This window comes from Oryzias latipes, chromosome 7, assembly GCF_053564925.1.
Source record: "Oryzias latipes strain Hd-rR chromosome 7, Olatipes_Hd-rR_3.1".
Taxonomy (NCBI): Eukaryota; Metazoa; Chordata; class Actinopteri; order Beloniformes; family Adrianichthyidae; genus Oryzias; species Oryzias latipes.
Genome location: NC_136243.1, coordinates 17,577,361 through 17,594,844, shown reverse-complemented (window position 1 = coordinate 17,594,844; position 17,484 = coordinate 17,577,361). Strand labels below are relative to the sequence as shown.

The 17,484-nt window shown below is 39.7% G+C and overlaps 1 protein-coding gene across 1 annotated transcript in view; it reads right to left on the bottom strand.

Moving 5' to 3' along the window:
- Positions 1-16,983, bottom strand: part of LOC101175079 (cadherin-4) — a 336,814-nt gene extending 319,831 nt beyond the window's left edge. Inside the window, exons 1-2 of the mRNA XM_023957138.2 lie at positions 16,665-16,983; positions 15,511-15,622 (exon numbers count right to left, since the gene is read on the bottom strand). Coding sequence (XP_023812906.2) covers positions 15,511-15,622; positions 16,665-16,721 — 169 coding nt within the window. The 5' untranslated portion in view covers positions 16,722-16,983. The remainder of the gene's footprint in view (positions 1-15,510; positions 15,623-16,664) is intronic.
- Between the last annotated feature and the right edge of the window lie 501 nt (positions 16,984-17,484).

Genomic DNA, 17,484 nt, shown 5'->3' with positions numbered 1-17,484 from the left:
CTTTAGGCCGATAAGTGATGTTAAACTGGTCCGTGACCTGAAAAAGGTCGGGGATCACTGATCTAACTCTGCTTTGTCAATTCATTGAGTTCGAAGTTGGAAAATTAAATCCACATTTGTTTGGCATCAAGCAAAAAGACTGAAACAATTCAACATCCACCTGCTGCACACACACACACACACACAACACAGTGCTGAAGGGGGTGGGGGTCCGCCTGGCAGCTACATCACCGTGTATCTCCCTGCATTCGGTCTCGTTGCCATCGTGGCAAATCAATTCTTAATAAACCATCTGAAACTTCCTCTGCTGCACCTTTCATTTCCCCTCCTCAAAGCTGCAGGGCAAATTAGCCTGCCAAGAGGACGAGAGGGAAGAAAGAAGCAGAGGCAAGCAACGGAGAGGCAAGACGAGGGGAGGAGGGGGTGAAAAACGATGCAACACCTACAATTAAATTAACAAATCACTGTTCTTAATTAATCTGGGAGTTACAAGCAGAACTGTGGGGTTGGGATGTGACTGGCATGGCTATTGCTCCCCACTTCTGAGTTTGTTTGTGCTGCTCGAGTAGGAACACAGAGAGTGGTATCTGAGGAAAAGAAAGGCAGATGAAAGCTTAATAAAAAAAAGGGGAAAAACTCAATGCCAAGGCCCTTGAGAAGAACACTGAGGCTGTTACCTCCATTTCTCCATGCCACTCCTCCTCCTTCCTCCCCTCTAAGCCCCATCTCTCTGGACCTACCCTTACCAATTCTGGATTTTAACATCCTCCTGTAAAATTAGGCTTATTCTCCCTCCCCTGTGAAGGATATAAATAAACAATTATTTCTTACAGCGCATACGACCACAAGCACGTGTATCATCAACTGAGACCACCAGTGTTTCATGCAACAGAAAAAAGAAGCCCCTATAGCGTAGAGGAAAGCCCATTTTCAGTACGGACGCGACCTAGCTCCTAGCGTCCATTATCCTCCCCTTCCAGCTCAGAGGCGAGCAAACATGTCTTCTCTTGAGCGTGACTGTGCTTCCAGCTGTTCTCCTCCTCCTCCTCCTCCTCCACCCCAACTCCCTCAAGGGGGAGCTTGTTCCCTCTGTGGCCACAAGATTCACTTTGTTTTGATCATTTTCAGACTCAAACCCAGTCAACTTATCTGCTACTCTACGTTCTCCCAGGGCCCGGAGAAGGAAAGAGCTTTTTTTTTATATATATATATTACCCGTGCTCTTTGCCTCTTTCTCTGATGTGTTGAAAAAGACAATAGTCCGATAAGGAGAAGCAGAAGAAAGAACATTGTGCATGTGTGCTTTTTAAATCAATTTGGTTGGCAAAAAAGACGTCCAAAAAACCCCACATTGGTTGTGGAACTTAACTAAAAGTGTTGCAAAGCTTTTAGAGCAGAAAAAAAAAGGCTGCGTAGTCACATACTAATCTACAGCAATCTTCTGAACTTATTAGATATGATGGAACACATAATTATCCTCATTCTTCGCACTCATTTTCTGCTGGTTACCATCTAAACACTGAGTCATTGTGTTCAAACATTTCGACATAAACATATCTGATTTTGTGGGTTCTCAGAGGATGTAAGCCCTGCAGACATGCACTGTGTTTACAGGCACACCACAGTCTGAAGACAGATTTGGATAGGGTAATGTATGGAATAATGAGCTATCAAACATGTGTCGCATCTAAAAGAATATCTGTACTGTCTGAGTATTTTCTGAACAATAAATATAATTTCATATCTGACAAGAGCTATTTGCAGTACATTGCACGAGACTTTAACCATTGCAAATGATGTGAGAAATGTGTGAAATTTTTGGTTTTATTTTCAACAGGTTGTACAGGTCCAGATCACATTTCCAGATCTGGATGTGGCAAGCAGGAAAACATTTTGACAGGAAGTGTAATTTGGTGCATTGCTGAATAATTGTGTGCATCCAAAATTGGCCATCAATATTTAGAACTCCAAACATGAAACGAATTGTTCCATCGTTTGTTTCTTTTTTTCTTCTTGCGATATGTTTTACATCGGAGAGTTGCTGAATATAGAATTTGTGTAGATAGACAAAGAAACACATGTCATGCCCGCTCTATATATATGAAGGTGACAGTGGTGCCTGTGGTAATTGGAGCACTCGGGGCAGTAACCCCCAAGCTGGAGGAGTGGCTACAACAGATACCTGGAAAGACCTCAGACCTCTCAGTCCAGAAAAGCGCAGTGCTCGGAACAGCTAAGAAACTGCGCAGGACCCTCAAGCTCCCAGGCCTCTGGTATTTATATACATGTATATATACACTGAAGGCCAACAAATGACTTCTAATTTCAAAGGAAATACACAGAATATTGATTAAGAAGATGAAAAAGCAAAAGCTTAAAAACTAAAATCCTAAATTAAGTGACCTATGAGAGTATTAACCCCATGACGCCTACTGATGCAAACATATATATCAAACCACTTTAAATTTGATTAACTTTTTTATTAACTGTAATTAAACACTGTACCTCAACTTGTGTATTCTTGACACTGTGTATTTTTTAAATGTAGTGGGTCTGTGCACTCCTTTTTACTGATTGGACCATGAGTCTGGAATAAATTCTATCTATCTATCTATCTATCTATCTATCTATCTATCTATCTATCTATCTATCTATCTATCTATCTATCTATCTATCTATCTATCTATCTATCTATCTATCTATCTATCTAAAATCACCTATATCATAGATGGAAATAAATTCATAAATCAAGTGGTTAAAAGGGAAATTTCTGTAAAAAAATATATTTGACTAGAACTTCAAGAAAGTGTGTTTTCCCAATTTTAAGCACAGTTTTAATAATTCCTATTGCAGATCAATGAAAAATGGGAAAAAAAACTAAAACATTCATCTTGATTGCATCAACTGACCCGTTTCCTCTTCCTCTGGAGGAACCCAACAGCTCCTCCTGATCCTGCAGCCTGTTGAACACTGCAGAACCAGACGCCATGAGACTCCTCATGCTTTCATTAACATTACAGACACTGTTTGTCAACCCCCCAGTCCCTCCATCCTTTTCTCTCCGTCCCCTGTGTTCCTTCTCTGCTTCCTTGTTCTGAGGCAATAATATGACTCCGTGCTGAACTTCAGAACTAAATGGTGAACATTCACAGAGTGCAAGACACAATTAGTGATTACCAGACAGCTACGTCTTCTGAGAGCTTCCATCCTTCGTTTCATCCTTCCCTAACAAAGACAAGGGAGCTTTGTGCAAAGGGAATAGCATATGAGGCTGTAACCCTCTCGGATTTTTCGTACCCGCCGACAGATCACACACTTCTTCTGTAGATTAGAAAAGTGTGAGAAATGGACGGAAGTTTCATTAATTAAATGTAATGATCTGATCTCAGTCTCGGGAAACTAAGCAAAGTGGAGACATAATAGAAGACTGGGTTAGAGGTGAGAATTCTGAACCATTTTTCTTTACTTTTTTATACCACTGCTATGAGGCCCTTTAATGACAGTCGCTGCAGAAAAGAGTTTTTTTTCTTTTTTTTACGTTCCTTTAATTAAGTTTTGCAACAAGAAAGTGCAGTTCAAGATCTCTGAGAGGTTCAGAATTATTTAGAAGCAGCTCGTCCATTTTTAATTCGAATAACTGAAAAAAATGAAATGGAAACAACACAATGAATGGGAGTTCAGTTAGGAAATGGTGTTGCTGCTCTGTCTTCCACTGGCCTTGACTGTACAACCCAACCAGAAAATAAAAAGTGATGGAGCCCTGATAACCGAATCCCTTTATTGGATGCCTTCACACTGCCCTAATTTGTAACTGAATCGATTAGGCCCTAATTAAAATGCTGCCTTAGACAAACAGAAGCAGGAGAAGAGCACTGAGTGGGCAGGATGAAAGAAGCCGACCAAAGCCAAAGCAAAGAATGAGTTCTTTTATCCTTAGAGTGCAATCATGACTTTATGTGCTTCCTTTTTAGTAGTTTAGAGGTGCAACAGTTAAGAACCCTTCATACAGGTAAACATGTTGTGCACTTCTCCATTAACGAGCACATTGTGTGATTAGAAGCTGCATTTGCTCCAGTCTGAGAACCCTTCTTTAGTTTTATAAAGGACCCACTCTGATGCAATATGTGTTTTGGGTCTAAATCATACAAAATCACCTTTTTGAGCTTTTAAATGTATAATAATGTTCATTCCTCACAAAACACAGCCACAAAGTGGTATTTTGATCCCTTGACCCCTTTTGCAAACATTCCCCTAAAAATCTGCACTCTGAGCACCAGCCCCTCCCAATCCTCAAAAGCCAGCGGGTTCTCGTGAGTTGACATAGTCAAGTGAGAACAGCCCCTTCCAGGAAGTCTTCACTGTCAGCACCACCCCCGGGCTAACACCAACACCCTCTTTCTCCACGGAGCCAGCGATGTTCGGCCAAAACTCTTTCCTTTTAAATGTACAATATGCAATCCATCCTTGCAAAAGTTCAAATGTTGTTTTTTTCGTGAAAGCACACTGCAGTGGCCGGCTTTAGGATGATGTCATGAAATGGGTGGCGCCCACAAGAAGTGAAAGCCGGTGCCTCAGAGATCGAGTTGTCTTACTTCCAGGTTGGAAAATAGCTTAAAAAAAAATAACTCCTATTCAATTTCAAAAAATCAGTCTTTAGTGTGCCAAAGGTAAAATATTATCATGTCGACATAGTTTCCTTTGAAAGGCTTAAGAAAATCAGGATTAATGGCCCTTTAATTTGTTCATTTTTCTGGTAAAGAAGGACATATTTTTTATTCAAATCCTGGTGAATCAGGAGCAGGCGGAAAAAATCCAGTTTGAAAAAGTTTGTAGTTTCTATGTACAAACTACAATTGGGAAGCCATGAGGTCTAATCTTCTCCATTCCACGTCTTTGTTTTCCTTGTCCAAGCTGGTATCTGGCTTAGAACTCTACGCCTGGATACCTCCGATATTGCTCACCATTTTTGTTGCACTGGTAATGTTAGGTTGGGGCTGTAAGCTGTAAGGCTGTAAGCTCTTCCCGTATGGAAACGTTTCTGTTGCATAATTAAAAACAAAAGTCAATACCAGGAATGCTTTTTGATTCTGAAATGCAGTCAAAGCAGTGCTTTGGAACTATTTGGTGATTTAACTTCCTAATCTAACCCTTGACTTTGAGTGTCAGCAGAGGCGCATCAGGTCCCACTTTCTATTAGCATTTAGTATGACATTTTACTATGACATCTACTAACTAAACTAATAAAGGCAACAATTAAGAACAATGTAGATAGTGTGCACTTGGGCTTTTTTTAAAATCATAAAGTTTTCTCTGTCAATGCATGTGTATAACCATTTAAGGTAACCATTTATCGCAGTTGACGCCGTCTTTTTAGATACATGTCTTGCACTAGCTGCAAAAACTAATTTTCCATTTATTGTCCAGGCCTTCTGTGAATATATGAAATCTACATGCATGGGGAGAACATGCAAACACCACTCAGAGAGGACCTCACTGGAATTCGAACCAAGGTCCTCTCACTGTTAACCAGTCCTGCCTGCGGGAACCAACACAGCTATTTAGTGCTTCTGTTGTAAGACGAGCTTGCTCTCAAGCAAAAAGTAAACAAGCGTGTAGTCTTATCATCAGCCTGCTAATGCCTTCCCTGCCTGCCATAATCCATACAGCAGCTGCTGTGCAGTCTTAATTAAACACCACTAATGAAAAAATATCCTTAACCTCACACTGAACGTGCTTATGTACTTTTGTGTGTGAGATTAAGGGCACAGGAGAGAGTGCCGATAGTGTCCCCTTGTCATCTCTGAACTGTCAGAGCCCACACTGACCATCTGTGCATTAAAGAGCTGGAGGGCAAGCAAAGTATTTAAAAGGGGTTGAATGTCTTCCGAAGGGCCATAACCTTGGTCCCGTGGAACCCCTGAAGGCTCATCACGCTAAAGCTGGAGGTCTCTTAATGCACCGAGCAGATGACAAGATGCAGAGTTCACACAGCACACGCAGTAATTCAATCTGCGGGAAGTCTCACATCATTTTCTTTCCGTCCCCTTTCTACCTTCCCCACTTTTTCCCTTTGTCCGCCTTTCCAAATGAAGATGATGATGTCAAAAATCCCATTAGAAATAATGGGCTCCACCTGCTGGGGCTTTTTTCTTCTTCATTATCCTTTTCCTTTTCTAATGAACGGATTGGAAAAAAAAAATGCCCTTTGTGAAACAGCTATGTCAGTGCACACTGCATACTCAACCAGAAAATTGCCACAAAAGCAAACAACGGTTCCGCAACATGTATTTGCTAGTTAAGTAGTCATAATCAGAAGGTACTGTATTTCTAATAAAGCATTCCTAACAAAAAAAAATGTTCAGTAAAGTGGTTAAATCCTCTATATGAGCCTCTCTGGAAAAATCTACATGGGTTCTAAATATGTGAAACGCGTTCATGAGGTATATCAGGCATGAAGTTACTCATTACAGGTACATATAGTTACCTTAGCCTTTGGCCTGAAGAATACAAGCCTACACCATGACTTCAGTGTCTTCAAATCCTCAACAGACATGAGCTAACGTCAGCTTGATGATGGGATTTAGAAAAAGGGAATCCAGATGTGGCTGCTTTAAAGTCAATGAGACCATCATTTTACAAAAATTGGGCAGAAATACTCCAGCAGATGTTGAGAAAGGAATATGGATTATGTGGCTTTTTTGCAACAGAAAAACAACCACAGAAAGCTGCAGTTGTGGACTGTTTTTGATTTATCTTTATGTGTATTCTAACTTCATGATGTTAAGTTTCTACATTTAAGCTCTGACAAAGCAGTGGAACGCGATGGTCCTCTACTCTTTAGCCATGGACTGGTACTTGTTACCAAGCTGCAGATTGAAAAAAGAAAACAAATGCACAGCCTAAAGTAACTGACTATTTCCGTTTTGTTTATTTTCTGAGTCTGAAGGAAGCTTTATTTTGAAAAACTTCAGGATTCTGTTTACCACATCCGTCAATGACAAACTTGGCGTGTATCTAGTCGTTCGCCAAAATTACGCAGATGCTCCGACTGCCAAAATAAAAGCTCAAAGTTAAAAAAGTTAATAAAAACAAGGAAATTCTATTTTAATTGGTCTAACTCAAAGCTTAAGTTTAAACCAGTGCAAATATTTTATAAAGAATAACATTTTCCTAAAATAAAGTTTTGGATTCGTGGACACTTGTGAAAGGGGCATTTAGGACATTTCTTACAGCAAACCTAATTAGGCAATGTTAAGAAACTCAAGCAGACAAAATTATCCTCTTTTTTTTAATTGTAGTGCACAATGAGTCAAGATTTACTTAAAAAACCAAAGAATGTTTAATATTTTTGTCCTAAAAGACAAATCTGAGCCTGAAGTGAGTTCTCTGTGTTATAAAAGCATTTTATGGGGAAAGAAAAGCTAACCTGTAATGTTGCTTCAAATCAATAACTATTTCATTGAATCGTTATCATCTCTAAAATGTACCATATATAGATAGTTTCAAATTCTCTGTTAAAAAAAAGTATTTTATGCAGTGGCATTTTAATTTGAAAATAGATTTCTTTGGAAACCGGTAGCTTAAAAAAATGTTACCGGTAAATTTGGTCCCATTTGGACCAGTTCATTAAAATCGTGTCCGAAATAAAACCGGTCAGTGGTCAAAAAGGTGGGGACCACTGGTGTCAGGGATGCTGGTATGTATTACTAGATCTGCAAAACTGCAATATTATTGAAAGTTTTTAAATATTTAGACATTTTTTTGTTGTCCTTCTGTTTATCGTATTCATGCCCATCACATTTTTTTTTTCTTTTTAAAAAAATAAAAAATCCCATCAACATATCACTCAAAAATTACCATTTTGTTTACATTTTTAACATTTCATTTTGATTTCTTGAAATTACTTTTGTTTTCCAAACAGTATCCTTTTTTTTTTATTTTGTTAGGGAGCCGGTTTAGCTCGTGCTGGTTTGCTGCGCCTTCCGTCCGTGAAACCAGGGTTTGACTCCGGGCTGCTCCCTGTTCCCTTCTCTACTTCTGTGCCGGTCCCAAGCCCGGTTGCTTTGAGAGGGTTGCATCAGGAAGGGCATCCGGTGTAAAACATTGCCAAGTTTACCATGCGCCTCGTTCGCTGTGGCAACCCCTGATGGGAAAAGCCGAAAGAGAAACAACAACATCCTTTTTATTTTGTTACAATTTTGGGGAATTGGGTTTTGTTTTGTTTTTTGTTTTTGGAATTTGGTTTCTGTAATTTTGTTTTGATGTCTAAGATGTACATTTAGTTTGGTTTTGTTGTTTTAATTGTCATTGTGATCTTTATTATGTTCTGGAACTGCTAATTCGATTTGCACTTCAGGGGCACCGTACTCCCCCGCGACATTCCCACAAACGTATTAATGTCTATTCAGAAACGTCAAGAAAAGCGTTAAAATAATGACAGTTTGCATTTATTCTTATGTAATAGAACCAACCAGTTTATCTGAATGCTGCCTCACAGGAAATGACAGCTTGGGATAAAGTGATGATTCTGATTTACAAATATGGATTTGTTTTAAATGTTCAAAGAACCAAGAGACAAAGAGAACTGGAACTTCCCGATTAGGAATAACAAAAAAGAAAAAAAAGGTGAAAACTTCCAGATAGAAAAGATGGTTTTAGCAGGAATATTGTTCAAAGACAGCTTTACTCCAACAATGTCTAATCTCCATAAAACAAGGCTTGTCTATTATTGACCCACATTACACCGCAGGCTAAGTGTCCTGAGATTTGGAGGGAAAGGTAAACGGGAAATAAAAACCAATCAAATTCAGTTCGAGTGGTAGGGGAAGAGAGGAGTGATGTATTTTCCATCCCTATGGAGCATGCGGAGAAAAATGGCTTCTTTTATTCAGGATCCCATGAGTCACTTTTTCCAGCAGACTTCAGTTCCACCATTATCAGACTCAGCACTCTGAACGTCTGAAGAGAAGTGTGACAGCCCTGAGTTTTGGAAGAACGGCGGGAAGTTTTAGCCTCATTTTGGGGTATTTTATCTAAGCTCTCAGCAAAGGATCCTGCAAGGATATTTGCAGTGGGAAGCTGTTTTTCATAAGAAAATCATTTTGATGCATTAAACTGGGGTGAAATTGATACTTTCTGTATATCAACTTCTTCTAAGTTGAAAAATTATGTTCAGAATACAGAGCCTACAGCGATGTAACAGCCAGGCTATTGGATTTTGAAAAATTGCCTATTGCGTTATACGAAGGCTTTACCAACACAGGATTCCCCCAGGTCTCTCAAGACGTAAGAACAGAAACCAGAGTAATGCAGTTCTCCAGAGCCTCATTTAAAAGTGAGCCAAAACACTATAGATATGAGGAAAAATAGAGTACAATTAAGACGGAATGTGGAATGAAAAATTGTAACAAGTGTAGTTACAGTGTTTGACTGACATGGACCACAAAAAACCTGTACTTGTCAATGTTTGTATCTATTTGTACGGGAAAGAGAATGTGGATTTGAGTGTGTGAGAGAAGTGCTTAGTGGACGGGAAGCTATATTTAGCAGCCCAGAGGCATCTCTGAATCTGACCATGCTTAAGAAGAGCGTTGGGCATCACTTGGGTTGTACGGTCTGCAACGTCCGCCACCTGTGCAGCCAGATATTTTCTGATTAATACAAGATTCCATGTTCCAATGCATTTGATGAGTTGATTTGATGAGTTGAAAAAAATAAACATCCGAAGTGGCCTGGAGCCGTAGCTACAAATGGAGAGGTAGAACAGCATCCTTGGGATCCTGTTAACGGTAACATCTTGCTCTAATGCTGCTTTCACACAGGACTTCCACCTTTAAAACTCTCGGGGTTACACGTCGGTACGTTTTTAAATCCATTTTCGGAAACGTACAAAACGTTTGGCTGTTGAATGCTTGCTGAAAGTTAAACCAATTGAACTTGGACCAATCAGGGACTCCGATTTGGTAGTGATGTTTGGGTAGCGCCATTTTTACTACACAAAAATGACGATGAGGGATAAATTCTTAATTGTGTTTTTTGTCTGACCTGAATTATATGACATAAAGTCTTTCAAAAATTAGAATAGAACTGTGAAAAAAATAGCCTGAAGCAAGATTCATGAGGTTTGCACTGCTTTGACATTTCGCACCAAGACTCCTCCAACTGTGAGTTTATACGCTAGTATCGGGTAGCGACAGCCCAGTGTGAACACCATACGCTAGAAGTGCATTTAAGAATCTGTGTTCAGCGCGTTCTTGAATGCACAACACGTGCTTGCTGTGAAAATAGCACCACGGGGGGCTGGACCACACCAGTATATGAACCGAAGTGGCAGACTTGCTTTACCTAATAAAATACAACCAGAACTACATATATAATGTAGTTGTTTCTGAAGTATACAACAACACTTAGCTTCATGATTGAAGCTCATTACAAAACAAAAGTAAGAAAAGGCAGTTTCAGTGTACTTGATGACTGCTGTGAGTGCGTTACTTAAAGGAATTATTCCCCATTCACTCCAATGAACACTCATATACCTTTATGACAAAAGTAAACAAACTGACAGCCTGGTTTCAAATATCTCGCATTGCCTATGAGGAAAGATGTGCATAAAAAAGGTTGGGGAGATGAGTTTTATTAAAAACGTATGGCTTTATTGTTTCTTTTACAGCAAAATTGTGCACTAAAAAGAGTGTCTTTTTTTATGTGTGACCATTAAATGCTCAACTCCACTGTGGTTGTATTGGCTGTGTTCCAATAACTGCCTGTTGGCAACACTTTTCCCCTATAAATGTACCAACAACAAAAAAAAAGCTTGAAATCTGTAAAGGAATATTTTACAAAGATGACAGCGATAGAAATCAGGGACTCATATGATGGATGGATGGATGGATGGATGGATGGATGGATGGATGGATGGATGGATGGATGGATGGATGGATGGATGGATGGATGGATGGATGGATGGATGGATGGACCAAAACAAATTACACATTGCTGCTTGTCAACATACCCTATCTATATAGGTGGACACACTTGAACAAGGTAATCTACCATGAATAGGACAGGGAAATGTAGAAAACATGGAGACACACTGGACCTTGAGGCCCGGAATTGTCCATTGCTGTTCTAGAGACTGGGTCAGGATCTTTCATGTCAGGCTCGATAAAAAAAAAGACATCAAAACACAAATATCAGCTCTGATCCAGTGAGCAGATATTTGCTTTTCCTTTCTGGTGTTTTATAAAGTTGTTTCTACATGGTGTACAATTCTCAAGTAGTGTTCAAAAAGCTCTGGGAGCTCTATACGTGCATCCCCTGGGGACTCCTCCATAACGCTAACACAACCTCGTTCACTTTATTCTTCTTTGGCTACTGAACTTCCTGAGGGATGTTATTCTAAAAAACTCAGCAAAGCCTCGATGAGTTTCCAAAGTGAAGATATCCAGTAGAGCCCGTCAAAGTTACACAAATCTGACTGTCCCTCCTTGTCCTCGTTCTTTTTGTCGTCCTTAAACATGTTCAGATATCCACAGCCAAAGATAGGGAGCGTGAACGCTGCCCAAAACTACCAGCAACCCAAACAAATTCCAAGGTCAGCAGAGTGAGCCCACTGAGCTGGAACCAGCATCCCTGGCATTCATTACCCAGAACACAATCAGCAGAGGACTACAAGGACATGCGGGGTGAGGTTACACACTCCAGCTCTGTTTATCTGTGTGAAACTGGCTGCAGGCCAGACGTTGTATTTTGTTTAACATACACAAAATAGTCCAAATACCGTGATGGTGCATTTGAGGCACACTTTCGATCCTGAAAACTATCGTCCTTTGAATTCCAAAAAGAGTCACAAAAGGGTATGCCTTTTTGCAGAAAGTTACTTTCAGTGTTGTGACTTTGTGGCAGAGAGAAGAACATCTTGATAGAAGGTCTACCAGCAATGCCAGGTGTGGGAGGATTCAACTGACTACCACAAAGGTGCATGAACAGTGTCTCCAACACATAATGGTACTGATAAAGCCTTCAGTGTAGTGATGCTGTTTGACACATTACCTCATATTACAAAAAAAAAAAAAAAATAACAACTATCCTGAACAATACAGAAAAGCAAACATGAACTGAGTAATTTATTAAAATAATTCAAAAATGTCTGCCGTGCTGACATTTGTATCATACTAAAAACTTGTACTTTGTGAACTGAATCAACAAATTCATGTCTTTTTAACTCCCAGTTAGTGGTGATTTGGCCAAGACCGAGTCATGTATGTGGATAAGACATCAATAAATGCATCAGGTTACCCTAGGCTTTTAGAGTTCCATTGACTTTAAAGTCTCACTCTGATCACATTTTGATCTACTGCAAAAGTGTTCACAGTGGTCTTTTCATTATGATTATATCATTTTAAGTATAAAATCAAAAGACCTGTGTCGTTTTCTAGGACATAGTTTCTGCAGAGCAGTAGGTCATTAGAAATTAACCCTCTTTTCTGAGAGCTCTCCGTTTATGCTCTCTTCCGCTAGCTAACAGCCCCTCATACCTAAGGTAACCTACCAACCACTAGATGGTCGTCTAGTGAATGCATCGGAACGGAGCAGACCAGAGAGCTTTTTTTTCACGTAACAAAAAATCTCTTTTTCAAAACAGCCTTTTTTTTCTTGCTCCTGATTAACAATCATATTTAAAATTTAATGTTCATAAATTTCTTCTTACATTTTTTCATGTATGTGAGGAAAAAAAATGCTACAAGAACATTTTTAAGACATCAAAAACACAATTGTCATTAAAGTGGGTCTTTAAACATTATAAAGAACCTTAATTAAACAATTAAAATTCAATAAAATATACAAAAATGTATAAATGTGAAGAAAAGACTGCAGTAGAAAAATGAATGGCACAATAAATCCATATGTCAGATTTGAAACAATGTTGAAAAATGTTTTTTTATTATTAAAAAAAATAAAATAAATAATCAACACTATAGAGATCATTTAAAAAAAGTGTATATAGATTTTCTGCCCCCTTTAAAGCTGACCTTCCATCCAAACCCAAGCGCCAGACCCATCATGACCATCATCCTAGTTCTGTCCTTTCCATTACTCCCTAGATGCCTGAAAATATTTATATTTGTGCATTAATGCGCGTGTATATCAAAAGATATCATCACTCCGCTGCACATCTGACGGTTTTGGGTTTGAAAAAAAAAAAAGTATTAAATCCTGCTCAGAGTGGCTTCTAACATGTTTTCAGTGAAACCCTTACCATCTATAAATCAACTGTCAAAGACCTGCGACTCACGCTGGAAGAGTTATTTTACACAGATGAGTGTGTGTGTGTGGGTGTGCGTGTCTGGCTGTGGTTGATGTGCTTTTAAAAGACACCCAAAAAATACCACTAATTTTAAAACAAGCAGACAAACCTGTAAATATTGTAATAATGCAAAATATGCATTTGAAAGGCATGTTTGAGATACATTCTTAAGTCTTATGGGTTCTGAACAAATACTTGAGCTGTTTAAATGTCTGGTTGTTTTTTTTTGTTTGTTTTTTGTTTTTTTAGAGCATGAGGGGAAAAAAATCAAGAAAAATTCATGCAAAACTGTTTGCTTCTGGTGGCAAACTAATTTCCAAAAAGAAAATAAAAGCATGTTAGACTGATGAAGAGAGGATTTCATCCCCAGGAAGACAGACAAATAAGGTTCCCTGGAATAAGTTGCCTCCATTCAGCAGTGATGGATGTGATTGTGTTGACACCCCCTGCTGGGCTAAAGCCATCACTACCATGTTAAAAAGAAACAAGCTGGCAACCGGTGGCTGTCCCACATCCAGTCCCTCTCCCAGCCAGGATACAATACAGCCCCTGGCAAAAAACATGGAAAAACCCCTCTTGGAATCTGTTCATTCAGCTGTTTCAAAAGTGCTTTATTTAACAACAGAAGTCTTTGTAACCCAACAAAAAATTGTTGTATTTGATTTATATGTCTTAAGAGGAGAAATCATTTGGAATCACTTATTTATGGGATTTATAGAATAGGCCTGCAATTAACATTTTAAGTCAAATCCTGCAGAGTCTGAATGTGTTAATCAGTCCCCATTTAGAAAGTATACTTCCACACGATGCTGAGCCTTTGCATCTGCTCATCAGTTTAAAAGTCCAAACAAATTAAAACTAAAAAAGTGTAAGTGTAGTACACACACACACACAAAGAAAAAACTAAGATATGCAACAAAGCTCATTAAAAATGATCAATGTATGACATCAGCATACAAAAAGGTAATCCACAAGTGTTTACATGTGTATTTTTCCTCCTGCAAATAGATGCGTGAAAGATCTATGCAGTAACGAATCATAAATCTGCGCTGGAGATGATGTTGGAACTTCTGATTAGGACAAAAACAGTGCAACATATTAAAAAAACAGCCTTCACCAAAAAAATAAAAAAATAAATAGGCAACTTAAAGGAAAGAGCATTAAAACTTTTCTTTAAAATTAGGGAAAATATCCTTCTAGTAAAAAGGTTAAAAACGACACAGAATGCTTATATTAGGGAGTAAAAATTAATAAATGTCCATGATGAAAGCTGCAGAGGGGATCTGAACGTCACACATGTCAAATGTTTTGTTTTTATCCAGAAATTCCCGATCCTCATGAATTTTAAGCTTGATATGGTCCAACATTATTAAAATAGGTTTTTGTATGCATCTTTTTTTCCTTTTTTTTACCATTTTCACTCCATTTAAGAAGAAAAAGTCATTCCTACAGAAAATATATTTTGAAACCTATTGCTGTAATTTTTTTAAATTAAAATACAGTTTAGTAATAAGCTGATGCATCCTTAACCTTGCTCACACATGTATGGTCCTATATATAGATATCGTCCGATGGAAGGTCCAGACAGTTATATCCCCAATGAGACACACGGTAAAAGAGAATGCCCAGCAGCTGCCAAAGACACTCTTTCCACAAAAGAGCTATTGTGTGCCCACAGTAAAAACAATACAGCCTTGAAGAACTATGAGGGGGAAAAAAGCCACTGGGATCAATAGAGATTTGCAATTAGCCCACATTGGCAGGAGCAGCTCTAGATTAGACACAGGATGTCAATTCCATTTCCTGCACCATCAGGACCTTCAAACTCGTTTGGCTCAATATGTCATTGAAGGAACTCGCATCCAACTCAGAGAGACGCCGTACGGTGATGTGTACCCTGTTGTTTTCATGGTCGCCCTAATGACTAATGGTTGTAGAAGAAAGAATTTGCAACTATATTTTAATTCTTTTTTTTTTCCCTTTTCACAAACACAGCACAATGTCGAGACTCGGCAGCTCTACAGCATTATCATAAACTTTCCAGTTTAAATCAGTTGAACTTAGCAGCTTCCAATCAACACGGAAGGATTCAAATCTCCATAAAGCTTCACGCAACAAAATAAACTTTTATTTTCTCTTCCCTCATTCTGTCAACTTTTTGAGAAAAGGTAAAAAGCCGTATGGCCTGCCAAAACAGGGCTTACCTTTAAGTATGCCCTGTCCGTGCAGTACATCCCTTGAAATCAGCACAGAATAAAAGCTCTGTGAGAAGCCGGGTCGACAGGGAGCAGTGGAGGCAGGCTCCCCATTATTCCTCTAAAAAGAAAGAAAAAGAAGCTAGTGTAAAGCACAAATGAGCATAGATTCTCCAGACTTTTTATTTACTCTGACCCTGAACCCCTAAGGAAGAAAAAGAATCTGCATATAAATAAGTGCCAAACAGATGCAACAAGTTCATTAAGTGTGTGTCTCTGGAAACAGCTGGTCAGATGAGCCCAAGGTGCAGGGTTCAAATCCGACTCCCTCTATGAGAAAGGAAAGGAACGGCAGGTTTAAATGAAGTTAAAAGCTGAAGAGGTTCATTAGAACCCACACAGAGACGGGCAAACTTCCTCTCATTAAGCCTTTGCATGCGCAAAGAAGCGGAGACGTGTAGAGCGTCCACCCTGCAGGGTCAAGTTTATGCCAACGGCGTTTGGGTGGTTTGGGTCAAAACGCGCGCCCGGGTGCAGAAAAAAAAAACAGACTCAGTTTTATATTTCTGTATGGTTTAAGGGATTTAATGAGGAATAATGTGTAAAAAGGATGCTTCATGCTCTGCAAACTCCAAATGTCACCGAGGTTTTATATCCCACGCAGCTGCAGCGGAGCTGCAACTCAGAGGGAAAAGAATGAAAAGAAAACAGAATAGCGCTGAATAAACCCACCCCTTTAGCCATTAAAGAAGACAACTAAATAATCTGTAAACTTTATATAAAACGCAGCTGTTTAATTGTGAAACTCTAGGCTTTCTGCAGCTGAATTACGCGACGTGTCTCAATTAGTTTGATGAAGAGCGCAGGGATCACCCTGATGCAAAGAGGCTGCAGTTGAACTTGATTGCTGGCAATTAAAGGGAAACAATCTGACAAAGCGCTTCATCTGCAAATCAGACTTTTATTTTTTAAGTTTAGTTTTGCTCTAGTGTGCTGGAGGGATCGTTGGGGACGCGTCCAGATGAATCCCTGCAGCCGCAGCAGCAGAAGCCTGCGTCTTCCTGAGTCGGACTGAGCGCATGACTTTCTTCTCTCCACGCTCATCAGCAAAAAAACAAAGAAAAAAAAAGAAACGCGGAATCAAAAGGAAAGATCAGGCTCACCCAGAATGAATCGAGAAGAAAAGCAGCAGTCAGGACCACAGCGAAGTCACTTCTCATTGTTGCGAGTGCAAAGGAGGAGTGTTGAGGGGGGCAGAAGCAGATAGAAAGAGAGGATCGCTCCAGTCCCTGGCTGTTCTGTTCAAGCTCCACTTTAGTTGGGGGAGAGCGTCGCTCGCGTCCCTCCCTGCTCTCCGTGGGTGTGCTGCAGCTCTGCCCGAGTTTTTTTTTTTTTTTTTTGTGTGTGTGTGTGTGTGTGTTTTTTCCCCGGCTCTCATCCGCAGGTGAGCGCTCCACTCAGCTCCGAGGCGCAGCCAGCGTCACTCACTCCAACCCCTCCTATCAACCGGTGCAGGGCAACCACACACACACACACACACACACACACACACACACACACATGCGCGGCGCGCGCGCTTAAAGACACACTTGCTTGAGCCTTTTGGCCCAGCCATCCTCAGAAGTGACGTCTCTCCGCAGACTCCGACATTTGAACCCCCCTCTCAGGCGAAATGAAAGGCTTTGCCTGTTTGCTGGTTAAAGTGAAGCGGGCTTTGTGCTGCTCTGGCAAAGTCATTAACCACTGACCATCAAACCTGATCCATCCGCTCTGCTGCACCAGTTTCCCTCATGAAGACATTCACCTGAAACTTCAAAGCACCTGATTTATAGACACGTTTGCAGTTTATTAGTACCAATTCGGGATTGGGATTATGGGATGATCAAATCTGCAGGTTGATACTTTTATTTTTACTTTTTTTTAAAGAAGCCACATTTCTGCGTGTATGTGGGTTGTTAAATTCTTTACAAAGATGGCAAATTT